Source organism: Squalius cephalus (genome assembly GCF_949319135.1).
Source record: "Squalius cephalus genome assembly, chromosome: 13".
NCBI lineage: Eukaryota > Metazoa > Chordata > Actinopteri > Cypriniformes > Leuciscidae > Squalius > Squalius cephalus.
The window spans coordinates 22,288,033-22,307,233 of record NC_137134.1 but is presented as its reverse complement, the minus strand read 5'-3'; the positions used below and the strand labels follow the sequence as shown (position 1 = coordinate 22,307,233).

Below are 19,201 nucleotides of genomic sequence, written 5' to 3'. Positions count from 1 at the left end.
GAGGGTACTCTGGGAGTATGGGGTCCAGGGCCCATGCTATGGGCTGTCCGGTCCCTGTACAACCGGAGCAGGAGCTTGGTTCGCATTGCCGGCAGGAAGTCAGACTTGTTCCTGGTGCATGTTGGACTCCAGCAGAGCTGCCCTTTGTTGCCGGTTCTGTTCATAATTTTTATGGACTGAATTTCTAAGCACAGCCAGGGCCCGGAGGGTGTCAGGTTTGGGGACCACACGATTTTGTCTCTGCTTTTTGCGGATGATATTGTTGTATTGGCACCATCAGACCAGGACCTTTTTGCATGCACTGGGACGGTTTGCAGCCGAATCGCTGTGAAGCGGCTGGGATGAGAATCAGCACCTCCAAATCCGAGGCCATGGTTCTCAGTTGGAAAAGGGTGGCTTGCCCACTTCAAGTTGGTGGAGAGTTCCTGCCTCAAGTGGAGGAGTTCATGAGTGAGGCAAGGATGGAAAGGTAGATTGACAGATGGATCGGTGCAGCTTCTGCAGTAATGCGGTCGATTACTGGTCTGTCGTGGTGAAGAAAGAACTGAGCCGCAAGGCGAAGCTCTCGATTTACCGGTCAATCTACGTTCCTGTGGGTCATAACCGAAAGGACAAGATCCCGGAATCAGGCGGCTGAAAGGAGCTTTCTTCGCAGGGTGGCTGGGCGATCCCTTAGAGATATGGTGAGAAGCTCGGTCACTCAGGAGGAGCTCAGAGTAGAGCCGCTGCTCCTCAACATCGAGAGAGGTCAGCTGAGGTGGCTCGGGCATCTGTTCCAGATGCCTCCTGGACGGCTTCCTGGGAAAGTGTTCCGAGCATGTCCCACAGGGAGGAGACCCTGGGGAAGACCTAGGACACGCTGGAGGGACTGTGTCTCCCGGCTGGCCAGGGAACGCCTCAGTGTCCCCCTGGAGGACCTAGAAAAAGTGTCTAGGGAGAGGGAAGTCTGGGCATCTCTGCTTAGACTGCTGCCCCCGCGACCCGGCCCCGGATAAGATGGATGGATGGATGGATGGATGGATGGATGGAAGGATGGGTGTGCACATTTATGCAGTTAGTTATTCCTTCCAAGATTTTTTTCTTTGTAATGTGTCACTGTGGTTTTAACTGGCATTACATAGGTTCTAATTTCTACATTAAACCTGCAAAAGTTCTGATATAATTATCTTTGTTTAATTTTTACATCTCAAAAGCAGCTGTTTTAACAGGAATGTGTTGACTTAAATCCACTGTATGCAAAAACTATGAAAACTGTGCATTCAACAACAGAGATGATAATGGTTAATCGAAACAAAAGTTAGACATCTCAATTTGAACTTCAGCATTTCTATTTAATTCTTTCAAGAACATAGAAACTATCAAAAGCATAGACACTTAATAACATCCATAATGTTTCATTATCTTTCAAGGATGTCATGTACTGTATTTGCATTAGTATCTTGCAGTGTGTGTGTAGCCCTAACAGGATGTGTGGTTTACTGCACTGTACAGAGCAAGCTTTTCTCATGCGTAAAAGCTTGCTCTGTACAGTGCAGTAAACCACACATCCTGTTATTACAAATAAATAAGACTACATGCATCTAAACAGAAATGAAAATTGTACCTTGGCGAAAGTTTAAATCTATGTCTATTTATGAATATTTATAACCATAAACATTTGTTTGACATGTTGCATTTAGGCAGACGGGTGCTGTGCTTCCTCTTCCGAGCTGCTGAGAGATGTTTGTCGTGTTGGTTCATCATGTTTATTCAGTTGCTCTAAAGTTCTGCTCGTACAGTCGTTATACAGGAGGAAGTATTTGAATACCCTGCTATTTTGCAAGATCTCCCACTTGGAAATCATGGAGGGGTCTGAAATTGTCATCGTAGGTGCATGTCCACTGTGAGAGACATAATCTAAAAAAAAAATCCAGAAATCACAATATATGATTTTTTAACTATTTATTTGTATGATACAGCTTCAAATAAGTATTTGAACACCTGTCTATCAGCTAGAATTCTGACCCTCAAAGACCTGTTAGTCTGCCTTTAAAATGTCCACCTCCACTCCATTTATTATCCTAAATTAGATGCACCTGTTTGAGGTCGTTAGCTGCATAAAGACACCTGTCCACCCCATACAATCAGTAAGAATACAACTACTAACATAGCCAAGACCAAAGAGCTGTCCAAAGACACTAGAGACAAAATTGTACACCTCCACAAGGCTGGAAAGGGCTACGGGGAAATTGCCAAGCAGCTTGGTGAAAAAAGGTCCACTGTTGGAGCAATCATTAGAAAATGGAAGAAGCTAAACATGACTGTCAATCTCCCTCGGACTGGGGCTCCATGCAAGATCTCACCTCGTGGGGTCTCAATGATCCTAAGAAAGGTGAGAAATCAGCCCAGAACTACACGGGAGGAGCTGGTCAATGACCTGAAAAGAGCTGGGACCACCGTTTCCAAGGTTACTGTTGGTAATACACTAAGACTTCATGGTTTGAAATCATGCATGGCACGGAAGGTTCCCATGCTTAAACCAGCACATGTCAAGGCCCGTCTTAAGTTTGCCAATGACCATTTGGATGATCCAGAGGAGTCATGGGAGAAAGTCATGTGGTCAGATGAGACCAAAATAGAACTTTTCATAATTCCACTAAACGTGTTTGGAGGAAGAAGAATGATGAGTACCATCCCAAGAACACCATCCCTACTGTGAAGCATGGGAGTGGTAGCATCATGCTTTGGGGGTGTTTTTCTGCACATGAGACAGGGCAACTGCACTGTATTAAGGAGAGAATGACCGGGGCCATGTATTGCGAGATTTTGGGGAACAACCTCCTTCCCTCAGTTAGAGCATTGAAGATGGGTCGAGGCTGGGTCTTCCAACATGACAATGACCCGAAGCACACAGCCAGGATAACCAAGGAGTGGCTCTGTAAGAAGCATATCAAGGTTCTGGCGTGACCTAGCCAGTCTCCAGACCTAAACCCAATAGATAATCTTTAGAGGGAGCTCAAACTCCGTGTTTCTCAGCGACAGCCCAGAAACCTGACTGATCTAGAGAAGATCTGTGTGATCTAGTAGAAGGCTCACTGGGGGAAACGCATACTTGCGGAGGCCCCGCGGCCAGCTGTGTGCCAGTGCATCCGTGCTGAGCGTGCCCTCGGTCAGGGAATAAAACAGGTCGCAGTGGGACGAGTCGTGGGAGGAAAACAGATCTACCTGAGCGTCCCCGAACTGATCCCAAATCAGCTGAACCGACTGGGAATGGAGTCTCCATTCTCCAGCGAGAGGCCGAAACCGAGAGCGAGTTGCGACATACGGCGGGAGCGTAGATCACCTTGACGTTTGATGTACGCTACTGTGGCGGTATTGTCTGATCGGACAAGTACGTGTTGTCCCCTGAGCAACGCAAAGAAGTGGTGCAGGGCAAGGCGTACAGCCAGCAACTCGAGGCAATTGACATGCCAAAGGCGCTGGGGACATGCCATTGCACATGGTGCCCCAACCCGTGGTGGAGGCATCTGTCGATACAACAACATGCCTGGAAACTTGTTCTAAGGGAACTCCGGCCCGTAGAAAATTGAGGTTCGACCACGGGGAGAAGGTCTGATGGCAGGTCGGAGTCACTGGGACTCGGAGCGTGCCGTGTTGCCATGCCCACCTCGGGACTCGATCGCGAAGCCAAAGCTGAATGAAGCAATCATATGAAGCAATCCTAGCGGCATTACTGCGGCTGCGGATGCCATATGCCCCAGTAGCCTCTGAAAAAGTTTCAGTGGAACCGCACTCCTGCCCTCGAACTGACGAAGGCAAGTCAGCAGTGACTGCGCGCTCTCGCTCGTAAGCTGCGCGCACATGGCGACCGAGTTGATCTCCATACCGAGAAAAGAGATCCTCTGCACGGGGCAGAGTTTGCTCTTCTCCCAGTTGACCCGAAGGCACAGACGAGCTAGGTGCCGGAGCACAAGGTCCCTGTGTTCGCAAACCTGGTCTCGAGAGTGAGCTAGGATCAGCCAATCGTCGAGATAGTTCAGGATGCGAACCCCGTGTTCCCGTAGAGGAACAAGGGCTGCCTCGACGACCTTTGTGAAGATGCGAGGAGACAGGGCTAGCCCGAAAGGGAGAACCGCGTACTGGTATGCCTGCCCCTCGAAAGCAAACCCAAGAAACAGTCTGTGTCGAGGAAGAATGGAGACATGAAAGTAGGGTCTGTGTCGAGGAAGAATGGAGACATGAAAGTAGGCGTCCTTCAGGTCGATCGCTGCAAACCAATCCTGTGGCTGCACGCAATCGAAAAGGCGTTTGGCCGTGAGCATCTTGAACGGCAGCCTGTGAAGGGAGCGGTTCAGGACGCGCAGGTCCAGGATAGGTCTTAATCCACCGGATTTCTTCGGTACAATGAAGTAGGGGCTGTAAAAGCCGGAATTCATTTCGGCTGGAGGGACAGTCTCGATCGCACCCTTCGCCAGTAGGGTGGCGACCTCCACTCTCATGACAGGGGCATTGCCACCGACCATAGTGAAGCGGACTCCGCGCGAACTGAATCGCATAGCCGAGCCTGATGGTCCTCGCGACCCAGCGGGACAGACCGGGAAGCTCTAACCAAGCTCCCAAGAACTGTACCAGCGGGGTCATGCGGACCACAGACGTACCCTCGGTGGTGCAGCGAGGCGGAACGAGCAGCGGGAGTGGGAAAACCAAGGATTCTCCCCCGGCCCTCCACCGGGGGAAGGAGCAGCCCTGCTACCGTCTCCTGAAAAGAACTCAAAGCCATCTCTGAGCAGCCCGTCTCAGGAGCGCTGTTTTGCATGGTGTTTAGCGGGGCGCGGGGTGGGAGAGGGCTGTGGCGCCTTCCTGCGGCTTCCTCCACGACGCGGCCCAGAAGCAGCTTGCTGCTGGGGCCGATTGGGAGGGGTGGGAGCCGTAGGAGGGCGCCCTCGGCTGCGAGCAGGCTGAGGCACCTGTGCCGACAACTGCGCTGCCGAAGCAGCGGGCCACCAGGGCAGGACATGTTTTAAAGCCTCAGTCTGCTTCTGAGCAGTCGAGAACTGCTGGGCAAAGTCCTCGACTGCACCGCCGAAGAGGCCAGCCTGGGATATGGGGGTGTCGAGGAACCGGGTCCGCTTGGCCTCCCGCATATCGGCCAGGTTGAGCCACAGGTGTCGCTCCTGGACCACACAAGTGGACATCACCTGACCCAGCGAGGTCGGTGGCGGCACGCAACTCATCAAAGAGTGCTGGTTCATTGCGTTGATTGGCAAATTGCGTTGGTCGCTTGACTTCACACACCAGCCCTGAAAAACAACACCACACAATTTTAACGGAATGCACCAAAACACTGTACACATTAACAAATGCACAGATTAAAATAATAAATTAGATAAAGTCATTTGGCGAATACAACCCAAATTACTGTACATATAAAGCAAGAGATTAAATCTAAAATTGCTACTTTGGTTATCATTAATTTGAGGCAAATAAATCAAAGCTAAATGTCCTTGTGGGATTTTAGCTAAATTAAAAAAGATAATATTCTGTTTTACTAAACCAAGCAAAAACAAATTATAGAAAAAAATAGAGTTTAGATTAGGCAGAGACATAAACCTATAGATCACCTTGTTTATTTTACATCACCTTGAATGTTTCAGCACATTTTCAACCCATTCTCACTCCCAAGGCATCAAAAACTGAATCATGGTCAAGCGCTTAAACTGAGGTTAAAAGCATGGTAAGTGTTTACTGTGCTTCTACTACAAATACCACTTTGGAACTAATTGTACTACTTTGAACCTGATATGAATATGATTAACTGATTGAAGGTCTATAGCATGTCACGTGACAGGCATTGTTTAATCACCATAATTTAGGTGTTGAAAGCAAGCAATAAAACGCAAAGCCTCCGTGGAATGATACTGTAGATATAATGCAGTGACTGAACATGAGGTAGCTAATCTGATTAATATCGATGAAGCCATATAACAAACATTATTAGGACAGCGTATTTACGGCTGCTTACCAACATCTGGCACACTTTGAACCGATGCTAAATATCGTGATGTGTTTGGAATGAGACTTCTTCAGCGCAATAACCTACTGATAAAATGTGCATCTGTTGTTGATGCCACAGGTTTCCCATTGGAAGCAATGGAGTTCACAATTCGTCATAGAGTGACGCCGAGGGGCGCGTTTTTGGCGTCTTCATTGTGACACCGGAGACGCTTGACCATGCTTCAGTTTTTGACGCCTTGGGAGTGAGAATGGGTTGAAAACTAATACAAAGTTTTCAGTTTTTAGTTGAAAATGGTGTTGTGTAAAGGGCATTTTCTTTTACAAATGTTTACAATTTTCCCCACACAATGTCTGAGCTCTGTTAAAACAAAAAAAAGTTATGAATCAAACAATATCTAAACACCAAAATAATATCTGTAGGCTCTTGTCATTTGAGAAATTGAGAACATGTGATGTAGTTGAAATAAGGTTTAATGCAAAATTAAGGTTTAAAAGGGTACAATATAATTCAGTCTTTAGGAAGTTACAGCGAAAAACATAAAATATATAAAAAAGAAAAGAAAAATGAGAACTATGGCTATCTTCACATATGATTCTTAAAGGGATAGTTAATCCAAAACTACAAAAATGCATGGGTTTATTCACAGTGAAAAAGAAAGTCACACAGGTTTATAATGACATGACGGTGATTAATGATGACAGACTGTCTGAACTATCCATTTAAACACTCAGTTAAGATTCAAATAGGCATTAAGCACAGGTAAAGGAAACAACCAACTGAAATATGAAAGAACTTTAATTATTTTACAGAGTTTTATAAAGTTTGAGAGTAACCTGATGGCAAAGCTTTGGTTGAGGAAGAGAGTAAATATGTAATCTGTAGATAGCTGGTCTTTGTCACAGCTGCTGGTCAGTTGGGTTTAAGCTTGTTTAACAGCTGTCTTTGTGTTGGTGGTCTGATAGTAGATTTTTCATTTCCATTGTATCAGAACTCTCTGGTCCTTTCTCTCCATTTTTGGCTGTAGCAGAACCCCTCATCAGAAGGTTATCAGTGCGTTGCTCAGACTGTTCCTCATTACCTGGACCTTGCTGTTTACTCTCTTGACTTCTGCAGCAGTCACAACAAGTGACAAAAATAACTGCAATGATACAGAAGATAACAGCCAGACCATAACCTGTAATCTTGATATAAAAAAAGATATATACATATTAATAAATATCAATAAATAAAATAAACAACACTTTCTATGCAGTTATTTCAGGTATATATGTTGAGTATATTTGCACTTGAAGATGTAACTATTAGATTCACAAAGCTTGAAGTGTGTGTAGTTGTTGGTTTAGGTGGTGTGTTGTGGGTTTTTAATATGATTTGATGTAATTATTATTTTATTTTTTTGCAAAGGACAAATGACTACTGTGATCTGGTGTATGTTTTCTATGACAGTAAAGCATTATTGCACCACTGGGATACAGACATAAACTCTGTGTCTGGACAAATGCCAGTTATAACACTCTTCTATCATTTGATCAGCATTTTATGAATTACTGCTGTCTGAAGAAAATGTACATGCATTTCTATTTTTAAATATAATTTAACGCTTAAATTACTGACGCAATGACGTAATGACACTTACCTTTGATATCCAAATCAACTCCAGTGTTCTTTCGTAACATTCAGTCTCATTTTTTCCTGGGCTTAATTTGGTGGGTTTGCACCAATTCACACATCTTGAATGCAGTTCGTTATCACAGGCATAGTGTCCATTCCAGTCTGTGAATCCACATGCAAGATAATCACCATCAATGAAAAATATACAGATCCACACAAGACATGGAATACAAACGACAAAAGCTTTTCTTAAATTTTCCACAAACTCTTTCAGCCTTCCACACTTTTTTTCACACTGAGATGTTCCACTGCTGTCTTTTCCTTGAGATGTTCCACTGCTGTCTTTTCCTTGAGATGTTCCACTGCTGTCTTTTCCTTGAGATGTTCCTCTGTTGTCTTTTCCTTGAGATGTTCCATTGTTGTCTTTTCCTTGAGATGTTCCACTGCTGTCTTTTCCTTGAGATGTTCCACTGTTGTCTTTTTCTTGAGATGTTCCACTGCTGTCTTTTCCTTGAGATGTTCCACTGCTGTCTTTTCCTTGAGATGTTCCACTGCTGTCTTTTCCTTGAGATGTTCCACTGCTGTCTTTTCCTTGAGATGTTCCACTGCTGTCTTTTCCTTGAGATGTTCCACTGCTGTCTTTTCCTTGAGATGTTCCACTGCCGTCTTTTCCTTGAGATGTTCCACTGTTGTTTTGTTCTTGAGAAGATTTAAGTCTCCACAATAGGAGCATTATTACCAAAGCAAAGATAGCGGGAGCAAACAAGATGCAGCTTATTAAAGCATGGTTCCTCTCAACTCTGCAGGGGCATGAAAATTTGACATCCATAATTGCCTGCAAACCCACTAACAAAAAGATCATTGAAACTGAGGTCATAATACTCATTTTGGACAGCGGGGCCGCAAACAGTCTTAAAAACTGGATAGAAGACATCTTCTGAGGTCTGTAGACAGCACGAGAAGTTAGACTGAAGACCTTTTTGGTTTCTCCGGTTTGGAATGTCTTTGGTCTGGTCTACAAGATTCACAAAAAAAGAGAAAGAGTTAATAAATTATTGGTCAGATCGCTGTAATGAATCTTCAAATATCAGAAAACTTGAGAGGGGACGAGTTCAGTTCAAGTCTGAGTCAAGTCCTAAGCTGGAGTCCAAGTTAAGTCTGAAGTTTGTGACACTGGAGAATGAGTCAAGTGTTGAATATTTTGTCATAAGTCAGAGTCAAGTCTCTAGTCACTAAACGTCAGTGGCAGCTCATGAGTGGAGGCAAGGAAGACACAGCTTACATACACAATTTTTAGGTGGAAAATGGGAGAAGGACAATGTTAATGTTAATACAATTCCCAGTTATTGTTTCATTTCATGCCTCAGAATTTTAATTTCTTGTCTGTAATTTCACCATTGTAACACCATAAAATACTACTGAATCTAAACCACGGCTGCTCTTCCCCGAACATGCCAAATCTGCCATAGGGAAAACTGGTGAGTTTGAGGGAATAGAGAAGGGGAGGGGGCAAATCTATAGCTGGAGACTTTTGCCTCCATTAATAAAAAAAAATTGCCAATCACCATTGAGTACTTACTTAGTGTTTAGTATTACAGAGTATTTTCAGTGGTTAGTTTTGAGAAAAAAGGAAGGCTAACCTTCCTTGGTATATCAACCAGTCATTGCAGATACGGTAATTATGTGATATTAGTCTGAACTGCTCCTGCTGATAATCTAGCAACTGCCTTAGAGTACGTTTACACGACAGTGATATGCTTAAAACAGAGAAGTTTTTCCTTTGAGATCAGAGTACAGACGACACCATTGTCAAAATAATAATAGTTACCCTTCTCTGTTTCCATGTCGATTAACCACTCACCCTTGTTATCTTGTTAGGCTTGTTACCCCTTGGCTGAATTGGAAATCGCCTCCTAAATCCTCATTCACTATTCCCTACGTTCGTCCACTAATACTGTTCACTTAAAGGAGTGAATAAAAAAGAGTGAGTGAATTCGGACAGCCGTTGAGGGTACATCGGTTGTACACTTGTTATTGCAGTGCAACTCTCAACTGCACTCAATGGCTATATAATCTCCATTCAGAATCTTCCATCCATCCAATGTGTCTACAGCATAATATCATACATGTGAGATCTGGTGACTGTGGGGGCCATTTTAGTACAGTGAACTCATTGTCATGTTCAAGAAACCAATTTGAAATGATTCGAGCTTTGTGACATGGTGCATTATCCTGCTGGAAGTAGCCATCAGAGGATGGGTACATGGTGGTCATAAAGGGATGGACATGGTCAGAAACAATGCTCAGGTAGGCCGTGGCATTTAAACGATGCCCAATTGGCACTAAGGGGCCTAAAGTGTGCCAAGAAAACATCACCCACACCATTACACCACCACCACCAGCCTGCACAGTGGTAACAAGGCATGATGGATCCATGTTCTCATTCTGTTTACGCCAAATTCTGACTCTACCATCTGAATGTCTCAACAGAAATAGAGACTCATCAGACCAGGCAACATTTTTCCAGTCTTCAACTGTCCAATTTTGGTGAGCTCGTGCAAATTGTAGCCTCTTTTTCCTCTTTGTAGTGGAGATGAGTGGTACCCGATGGGGTCTTCTGCTGTTGTAGCCCATCCGCCTCAAGGTTGTGTGTGTTGTGGCTTCACAAATGCTTTGCTGCATACCTCGGTTGTAGCGAGTGGTTATTTCAGTCAAAGTTGCTCTTCTATCAGCTTGAATCAGTCGGCCCATTGTCCTCTGACCTCTAGCATCAACAAGGCATTTTCGCCCACAGGACTGCCGCATACTGGATGTTTTTCCCTTTTCACACCATTCTTTGTAAACCCTAGAAATGGTTGTGCGTGAAAATCCCAGTAACTGAGCAGATTGTGAAATACTCAGACCGGCCCGTCTGGCACCAACAACCATGCCACACCCAAAATTGCTTAAATCACCTTTCTTTCCCATTCTGACATTCAGTTTGGAGTTCAGGAGATTGTCTTGACCAGGACCACACCCCTAAATGCATTGAAGCAACTGCCATGTGATTGGTTGATTAGATAATTGCATTAATGAGAAATTGAACAGGTGTTCCTAATAATCCTTTAGGTGAGTGTAATATGTGGCCTGGCTAAATGAGTCGGCCTGATAGCTAATTTTGGTCGAATTTGAGGTCTTCACAAAAATAGCAATTAAACATCTAAAAGTATCTTAATTTCTGCATTTTCTGAGAGGAGTAGGCTACCTATTCCTTGTCCATGAAAAATGCTGTTTCCCTTTCGAAAGGAAAATTGTAAGGACTGATTTTCCTGCTAAAACAAAAACTCACCCTGCAATAAAGCCATAAAACGCACCTACAGAAGATAGCAAAAACAGAGCACAGGACAGGATTGTCATGTCCAAACTTATCTCTTCGTCTCCTTGTTTGACTTCAACTTATCCCCCCTCTCCCTCCTTAAGTCACTGAAAGTTCATTAAGAAAGTCTATATATCACATATGGTGTATCTTGTGAATCTATTGTTTTTCCTTTTCGTGTTTGGTATCATTTTAAGTGTCTCAGTGCGATTGGTAAAATGGTCTTAATTTCATTGCAGTCATTGGTTTAATGAGAAAGATTGAGAACTTAGGAAAATCCTGTTCTCCTCTCTGGGTGATGTCTCTTAAAATATCTTAATTCAAACAAGAAAAAACCTGTAAAATAACAGTTTTTTTTTTTTTCTAAAACTTTTAATGAAAAATTCTGTAAAATTATAGTTTTTGCACTTTATTGGAATTAAGATATTTTACTTTCATTTACGTTTTTTGTTTGGCAGCCGTAGCTGCCAGTCATTTGACCGTTTTTTTACAGTAATGCACGCCTGTCACCGGATTTACAAATGCACATCTTGCTTGTTGCACACACACATATTATGTCATATATATTATAAATAATTTTTCATAAATTAAACATATTCATAGGTTCAAGAGGATTTTTCATGTTGTTTTTCATATGTTAATTGATTAGTTTGTATATGCTGTCCTACGTCAATATATGTTTCAGTGTCTCTACAAATATAACTAATAGTACATCCATTAGAACCCCACTTAGTTAAAATTCATAGCTTGATTTGTGGGATTCACCCACATTTAGACGGCATCCAGTCCCCTATGGACAGTACTAGAACCAAGAATCTTTAGTGCCCTACCTTGCTGCAAATCAGTAACACAAACAGATTCCAGTGTTTCCTTTGCTTTGTTTTTATTCACGACCAGCAGGAACCTCTTCACAGCAGAGAAACTCACCCACCTAACGAACCACACAAGTTTATACTGTAGGATAAAGCATTGTAAAAGTTAGCATACCACAGAGAGGCAAACATGTCTCCTGTCTAGATCAGCTGGACCTGGGGGTCTCCACTCTCCTGGAAGCGCAGGCTGTAGTGAGAGCTCGTCGGCTGCACGACGGAACAGGCCCGGAATGTGAATGTGAATGTTATGCAAAGGTGCCATGAAAGAAATCAAGACAAGACATGAAAGTACAGGTCAGGTTGATCGCTGCAGACCAATCTCTGTGACGGATGAATTCGAAAATATGTTTTTAGCATCTGGAATGCAGAGGTGGAGAGTAACAAAGTACATTTACTTTAGTACTGTACTTAAGTACACTTTTTGAGTATATGTACTTTATTTGAGTATTATTTTTTCTGGAAACTTTTTACTTTAACTTCAATACATTTTAAAGACAAATATCGTACTTTTTACTCTTCTGTCAAGGTCCTTGTGTAGAAAGTAGTAACGTCAGTCAGGGGATGATTTTGGTTGCAGGGGTTGCATTTTGGTTGGAAATTAAAGTCGGATTGATGTCAGAAACCGACTGATGTTGGTACTACAATACAACCACAATACAACGTCTGTCCTACGTTGGAGATTATTGTCAATCTAGCGTTAGATTCTGACATCAACCTGATTTTCATTTTCAACGTTGGGTTTGGTCTTCTAAATGCGAATTTTGTCATTGTTTTGGTGCACACTAGCTTATAGATAACAGTAAGGCTAACATATTCATACTAAAAGCCAAAAAACTTTAAATAGGGCAATATCTGAGGGAACAGCCATTTGGGTGTCCGAAACCATTGTGGACGTTATTGAGTGCACTTATTCAATCTCACATTCAATCCCACTACTAGAACTGTGTTCTAGAAATAAATATGATATTGATATGAGGGTAGGTAGGCAGGCATAGATTCAGAGGCATAAGGTACTGTAAGTATTACACTCAACAATGCAACAATAGTAAAACAAAGCATTGACATTTACTTTTGATACTTAAGTACTTTTAAAAACAAGTGCTTCTGTACTTTTACTTAAGTAAAAATCATTCTTTACAACTTTTACTTGTAATGGACTAATATTTGACCAGTAGTATCTGTACTTTCACTCAAGTAAGGAAGTTGTGTATTTTGTCCACCTCTGGTGGAATGGGAGCTTGTGAAGGGCTTGATTCAAATTTCCAGGTTCAAGATTGGCCATAACCCACCGCCTTTCTTGGGTGAACTCGAGTCTCGACCGGCACATCTAAAGTGCCGAATGACACACTGGATTGCTGCCACAACCCGCACTGTCAGCCGGCAGCCCGACGGCACACAGTGCTGACGTGGTGATGCTCTCATGTGAGAACATGAGCCACCCACGAACGTAGTCTCAGCACGCTTATGCCCAAACATGTGAGACAGTGATCGTTGCCGTCAGACGAGGATAGGCAACAACCGCATCCAGAAATGCATAGGTGGAATGATAGCATTAAAAAGACGCACTGTCTGTGCTTGCCCTTTCAGGGAAATTTTAGCTCTCTTACAGTGCTGAAGCGCACAGGGGAAATGGCCGTCGCACAACTAGCAGGGAATAGATGCAAATCTCGCACATCAATGTTCATTGGCTCGTTTAGTTTACACTTGAAGGTGATTAGGGCTCTCAGACGAGATCCCAATACTCTACATGACAGGGAACATATAGTTCTGGGTACAAATATGTGACCCTGGAACACAAAACCAGTCACATGTCGCACAGGTATATTTGTGGCAATAGACAAAAATACATTATATGGGTCAAAATTATCAAATTTTATTTTATTTTAAAAGAAAAAGAAAAAAAATCATTAGGATATTAAGTATAGATCATGTTCCATGAAGATATTTAGTAAATGTCCTACCGTAAATCTAAAAAAATATATTTTTGTGAGTGGATGCAGCAAAATCACAAACAAAAATGGACAACAAACCATACATCAATGAAAGCTTATTTAATCGGCTTTCAGATGATATGTAAATCTCAAAAAAAAAAAAAAAAAAAGACCTTTGTGACTGATTTTGTGATCCAGGGTCACATATATGCTTAAAAAATTACCAGTTTACACTTGTGAAATGATTTTTTAAAAACCTGTACAAAATAGTTTCTGTAATGGTGCGTTCACACCGGACGCGAACAGCGCGTCAGGCGCGAGTGATTTCAATGTTAAGTCAATGCAAAGACGCGTTACGCGCGTAAAAAATTCCTGCGGCGCGAATGAGGCGTTTAGCGCGGCAGACGCGAATTCGCCTCATTCGCGAATTGAGCGTCTGGCGCGTTAAGCGCGTTACGCGCGAATGATTTTATTAGTGCTCTTTGTGCATTCACGCGTTTGACGCGAATTCGCGTCTGACGCCCGAGTTGAAAAATCTGAACTTCTGCGTCAATTCGCGCCGCGTTAACCAATCAGGAGCCTGCTTGCATGCTGCTGTCACGTGGTGAAGTGACAGTTTATAATGTTATTTTATGTTTGGCCTCAATAAATTATTTTGTAATATGACTAAAATGCACAATAAAGCAAATAAAAACATAAAACTCGATTTCAATATATGAGAGATACTCATTTTGTATTGAATGCTATTTATTCCATATCTATTCTAGATTATATGAAACATTATTAATCTAATGTAAAGACAACAAACACAATTTAGTGTATAAAAACAAAAATCACAGGACAGGTTTCACTTTTGAAGGCTGGCTCCATTTATTATCAAAACAAAAATAAATCACAGATTAGGTGCGGATTAGATTACCTCGCGCCGGGCTGTACAGCGCGGGCTCGTCAGGCAGCGACCACTCGAGGCCGAGGCTTATACGGCCTACGCTATCCACGTCAGCGTCCTCACCGTTAGATCCACCAAACCCTCCGGAGGGTTTCAGGAGTTTCACAATTTGCTCCAGCAAATTGTGAAACTCCTGAAACCCTCCGGAGGGTTTGGTGGACCCGAGTACAGCCACGATGTCCCCTACGCAGCTGTTTCTGCTCTCCAGAGCATATACGAGCGGTGACTCTCTCGATTAATGCTAATGCTAATGCTCGATAAACATCTAAAAAAAGATGGCCGCCAACAGGTTTCGAAACTTTTGCCTCTGACACGCGTGACGCGCGTAAATTTCGCTTCAAACTTTTGATTTTACGCGCGTCAATTTCGCTCTTGACACGCGAATGCACACAAAGTGGTCAAGCGTATAACTAGATGCGGCAGGCGCGAATTTGACGCGCTGTTCGCGTCCGGTGTGAACGCACAGTAATAAAGAAATTAACTTTTCTCTGACCTAAATTTGAAAGAAAAAGTTTGTATAGGCCTATTTCTGCATTTTTTTAGACTGCACAGTGAATGGCTTTAAAAAAAAAAAAAAATTAAAAAGTACAACTATTTGTGTTATTGGCTTAGTTAGATTGAGTTTGTCTATTTATGATTTACTTACTGTTTCGGCTTGTCTTTTCTGTTTCGAGAAGGTGTTAGAGCATCGTTCTGCTTTTGCATTAAAGGAGAACTCCGGTCAATTTTAACATTGAGCTCATTTTTTTGTACATTTGGAGTGCTGTCAATACAGAGAACAACGACAAAAATCGGTGTTGCCTACACCGAGTTATTCTATTTTTAAAATTTGCACCCTGTTGACTTCAATGGGGCAAGTACTAAACCTGCTTTTAGCCTCTTAACATCCTTGATGTGTCATTACAAGTGCACAGAAAATGTGAGTGATTCCTTCTGAGTGAACACGAGTGAGTCTGACTGCAGTAGATGTGAAAGAAATGTATAAAAATGATGTTATTTAAGCCAGCGCAAATACCTTTGTTTACATCCTGTTTTTCGGTTGAAGTCCAAAGTAGTCGATTGCCGAGTTCACGAGCGTGATCATAGGTATTAAACCTATGCGTGTGAACTCTGCAATCGACTACTTTGGACTTCAACCGAAAAACAGGATGTAAACAAAGGTATTTGCGCTGGCTTAAATAACATCATTTTTATACATTTCTTTCACATCTACTGCAGTCAGACTCACTCGTGTTCACTCAGAAGGAATCACTCACATTTTCTGTGCACTTGTAATGACACATCAAGGATGTTAAGAGGCTAAAAGCAGGTTTAGTACTTGCCCCATTGAAGTCAACAGGGTGCAAATTTTAAAAATAGAATAACTCGGTGTAGGCAACACCGATTTTTGTCGTTGTTCTCTGTATTGACAGCACTCCAAATGTACAAAAAAATGAGCTCAATGTTAAAATTGACCGGAGTTCTCCTTTAACATTTGAAGGTGGCTATATAGCAACTTTAAACAGGGAAGAAAGTGTCTTTCTGTGTTCTCAGAAAAAAAAACACAAGAAATGTGATAAAAAAATTAAATAAAAAAATAAAAAAACACTGGTGTGCTTTCTCTCTTCCAGTCCGAAATAAAATACAAACACATACATGTCATTAAAATGTGCTTTTGCTACTTTGAAAGAATAAAGACAGTGAATAGGAAAATTATTAGGGACAGAGAGAGGAAATAGAATCACCACCCAAAATCAAACTCTTGGCTACGTTTCATCATCGACCTGCATTGCTGATCAGGGTTTTGAGTATTGATACTTTTCAGTGAACACAACATGCAATAATATGCAAATAGTTATAAATATAGCCATAAATGTAAGAAAATACAACAAAATCTTAAGTTTTAAAGGAATATTACAGGTTCAGAAAAGTTAAATTAATTCAACAGTATATGTGTAATTAATTTAAAATTTTCCTCTTTTTCTTTAAAAATGACAAACATGGAGGCTACAGTGAGTTACTCAAAATGGGTAAATGAGGCCAATTTCTGGAGGATTTAAAAACAGAAATGTGAAGCATGTTAAAAACTCCTGTATTATTCAGGCCATAAAGCTTTAAATCATTTTACTGTCATTTTAGAGTTTATGATTGACATGGTCATGGCAGCAAAGCTGTAAAATTAGATGTAATGTTACACAGAAAATATTGGGATCATCAATTGTGTGGCTATACTATACAATTGAGTATTTTAAAGTTTATGGATGCGTCTCACTGTAACAAATGACTCAATTAATTAGTCCAGTCAAATTAGCAAATTACATGGTCAGGAACACTGTACACTACTTAAAATAATACCACAAAATCACACGCTCATATTCACTCATAAAGGTGAGAGATGCACTTCATAGAGATGTCTGGGCACATCCGTGATCAAATCTTAACATTAGCGTCTTGCTGCAAGTGTGTAACACTGGGCATTCATGAGAAAAGTTTGCACTGTACCCACAATGCAATTTACCACACATCCTGTTATTGCATAATATCAGCACTTGTTCACATAACACACTGATATTTTATCTAACTGTCTCTGGCTTTTCTAGTTTTGTAGTTCAGGTGGTGTCCTAGTATCCTGACTACGTCAGACTTCGTACTTCCGCTCAGTTTCATTTCGCTTCTGTACTCAGTCTGAGATAGCGACCGTTTTCCCCCGTTTAACAGCCGGCCAATCAACGAACAGGGGGCGGGCTGAGAGCCGTGACGTAGACACTGATTGTACCGTGGATGCGTAGATTTACTTCACATAATCTGCAAAAGTCGTTCACAGCCATGTTCACTCCGGTATTTCGCTCGATGGTTTTGTTTTCGCATCATACATGTCATGTCAAGTCAAGTCAAGTATATTTGTATAGCGCTTTTCACAATACAGATTGTATCAAAGCAGATTGTAGACAGATTGGCACTGTACCTATTGTGCAGAACAAACACACATCCTGTTATAGAATGAACCATCGTTCAACACAGACAGAGAGAAGAAATGTAACAGTCTAAACGTCTTCCTTGTGTCCTTAACTATTCTGATTTGTGAAATCTTTCACAGTAGTGTTTTGTTCAGTTAACCAATTATTTTATGATTAAATTCACTATTCTGATTTCTGAAAGGTTTCACAATACAGTTTTGTTTAGTTAAACCTTCCCTGAGTGTTGAGTGGGAAAATATTCCCAAGTCAAGATGTGCCAAACTGATAGACTCGTATCCAAACAGACTGAGTGATGTAGCAAAATCAAAGTGTGCTTCAAATAAATATTAATTCAGGGGTGTGCACATTCTTTTATGAGAAGGCTCAGTAGTTTCGGGATTTCTTCGCTGTATTCACGCTTTTTGCTCGCAGGTTTCTCTCTAGAGCTCCCCCTACAGCTTCGGAATAGATATTTGACAACACTTGTAAAAACTCGTTGGCGATTCTCAGACACCAGAGGCTAGTAGATCAACGACATCAAAGCAGATGGGACATTCTTTAAAACGTCTTCTTCATTCGGGTTCGAACAGCGTGAGGGAGCGCAATAATGACAGCATTTTAGCAGATTTCTTTTGGCCGTAAAGCAATTGTTTACATCGCGAGACCTGATATCACGGGATACTTCCTGACGCGGCGGCCGGCGGCCCGCCGGCTCAAAGTTGCAAGTGCAGATTTTCCGCTCACAGGCACCAGGGGGTGCGAAACGACCACCATTCAACCCGAAATAAGTAATATAACCATTCCAATGATTCCGAAGCTGTTCAGTTAAGGTAAAAAAGTTACTTACTGTAGTTCACCTTTAAGAAGGGGGACCGGAGGGTGTGTTCCAACTACAGGGGGATCACACTTCTGGGTACTGGAGAGGAGAATATGGCCGCTAGTAGAACGCGGATTCAGGAGGAACAGTGCGGTTTTCGTCCCGGTCGAGGAACACTGGACCAGCTCTATACCCTCTACAGGGTGCTGGAGGGTTCATGGGAGTTTGTGCTTGTGGATGTGCTTTGTGGATTTGGCGAAGGCATTCGACTGTGTCCCTCGCGGTGTCCTCTGGGAGTATGGGGTCCAGGGCCCTTGCTAAGGGCTGTCCGGTCCCTGTACAATCGGAGCAGGAGCTTGGTTCGCATTGCCGGCAGTAAGTCAGACTTGTTCCCGGTGCATGTTGGACTCCGGTAGGGCTGCCCTTTGTCGCCGGTTCTGTTCATAATTTTTATGGACTCAATTTCTAGGTGCAGCCAGGGGCCGGAGGGTGTCAGGTTTGGGGACCACACGATTTCGTCTCTGCTTTTTGCAGATGATGTTGTTGTGTTTGCCCCATTAGACCAGGACCTTTAGCATGCACTGGGACGGTTTGCAGCCGAGTGTGAAGCGGCTGGGATGAGAATCAGCGCCTCCAATTCCGAGGCCATGGTCCTCAGTCGGAAAAGGGTGACTTGCCCACTTCAGGTTGGTGGAGAGTTCCTGCCTCAAGTGGAGGAGTTTAAGTATCTTGGGG

The 19,201-nt window shown here is 42.6% G+C and overlaps 1 protein-coding gene across 1 annotated transcript in view; it reads right to left on the bottom strand.

The window, feature by feature from the left end:
• LOC307169624 (uncharacterized protein) overlaps nucleotides 1-12,095 on the bottom strand; it is a gene marked incomplete at its 5' end in the record, with an annotated part of 28,947 nt that extends 16,852 nt beyond the window's left edge. The window contains 2 exons of the mRNA XM_079890353.1: nucleotides 7,632-8,621; nucleotides 11,949-12,095. Coding sequence (XP_079746479.1) covers nucleotides 7,632-8,621; nucleotides 11,949-12,095 — 1,137 coding nt within the window. The remainder of the gene's footprint in view (nucleotides 1-7,631; nucleotides 8,622-11,948) is intronic.
• Between the last annotated feature and the right edge of the window lie 7,106 nt (nucleotides 12,096-19,201).